This window comes from Adiantum capillus-veneris, chromosome 24 (genome assembly GCF_014529385.1).
Source record: "Adiantum capillus-veneris isolate H3 chromosome 24, ASM1452938v2, whole genome shotgun sequence".
In the NCBI taxonomy this organism is placed as follows: domain Eukaryota; kingdom Viridiplantae; phylum Streptophyta; class Polypodiopsida; order Polypodiales; family Pteridaceae; genus Adiantum; species Adiantum capillus-veneris.
The window spans coordinates 12,946,245-12,947,760 of record NC_140954.1 but is presented as its reverse complement, the minus strand read 5'-3'; the positions used below and the strand labels follow the sequence as shown (position 1 = coordinate 12,947,760).

Sequence of the window (1,516 nt, the reverse complement as noted above, 5' to 3'; positions counted from 1 at the left end):
GCAACAACTTCTACGTTCTCATCACTCATAACAGAGGCCTACGAGAGAGGGAATTTGTTTACCAAACCTTCAGATGCTCATGAAGTGATGTTCAGCCTTGTTATTGGCAATGTGGCACAGCAGTCTGGACTTGGCAAATTATAAAAGTACAACATTGTCGTGTCGGGCTGTTGAAACGTGTACTGTGTGGGTGTTAATCAGGAACTTAAGCTTTTAAGGAGTGGGGCTACGGTCAATAGAGGCAGTGGGTAAATGAATGCAGCGAGAAGAAAGCAGTCCTCTGGGTGATGGAGATGTTTGAAGCGCGGGGTGTCTGGTTTGGTGTTTTGTTTTGGGGGGGGCTTATAAAATGAAGGAGTGCATGGGAAAGGGTGGTGCGCAACTGAGTGTTTAAGAAATAGAAAGAGCCAAAGACGAGCGAGCAAGAGAGGGAGAGAGATGGAAGGCTCAGGCTATGGAGGCTTTACCCGCCTTGCGTCGATGATGGTGGTGGTGGTAATGCTGACCACCCACGTGTCTAATTGGACGGCTCTGGCCGCCGAGGCTTCTTGCCCCAGCGCTCAGGAGCTCTACAACCAATGTAGCGTGTACGTGCTAGGCTCCAACCCCCCCACCCCTACCGCCAATAGTGGATGCTGCAGCCTCCTCAAATCATCCAGCGCTTCCTGCGTCTGCAGTGCTATCCCCGACAACTTCAAAAGCGTCATCAACCAGCAGGGCGTCTCCAACCTCAAATCTGTCTGCCAGCTTTCGGGTTCCTGCTGTACGTCTCTTCTCTCCCCCCCCCCCCCCCCCCCCCCCCCCCTTCTCTCTCTCTCTCTCTCTCTCTCTCTCTCTCACACACACACACACACACACACACACACACACACACACACACACACACGCACACAAAACACTTCCGTGTGCATGGATCTAAGGTAGATCCCAGGTTACCTTCACTCAAACTACTAAGGCACTTGCATAGCCCATAACATGATGCTACACATTTTTGCATTGCATCGGTTTATATATTAGAAGCTCGTTTTTCTAACCTTGACCTTGGTTGTCATTGTTCCTTTATGTCTTTTTGACATGGATTGTGCAGGACTTCAAGTTAAGGTGCAATAGTTTTGAAGGGCCGCACGCTCGCCCTTACCAATATGCCCATCTTGGCCAATATAATATGGCTTTTATCTATTTGACTCAAAGATATGCTATCAAGCTTCCAACTTGTGTATAGTATAAATAACTCTTTACGGCACTAATAAACTGAGTCTTGAGTGCAATATTGATTTTTCAAGTATTCTATATCACAAGTTTGGTTTATGTTGAATACATTGATTTGTCATGAGAATTTCTCCTCTGCTGAGATGAATGCTCTTTCGAAAGCTTTATGAAAATTTTTAATTCAAAAGATGTTTTAACCAAAATATAACAGGAATAACACATCAAAAAATAGTATTCAAATTGTTCAACTCTTCTTGTGGACATCATCAATAAAAATAGATTCCATCATTTGGGAGGAAAGAGCTAC

The 1,516-nt window shown here is 45.4% G+C and overlaps 1 protein-coding gene across 1 annotated transcript; it reads left to right on the top strand.

The window, feature by feature from the left end:
- Nucleotides 1–358: 358 nt before the first annotated feature.
- LOC147425969 (uncharacterized) lies at nt 359–1,268 on the top strand. The gene is made up of 2 exons (XM_086498855.1): nt 359–763; nt 1,088–1,268. Coding segments are annotated over exons 1-2 (327 nt in total). The 5' UTR covers nt 359–438; the 3' UTR covers nt 1,090–1,268.
- The last annotated feature ends 248 nt before the right edge of the window (nt 1,269–1,516 follow it).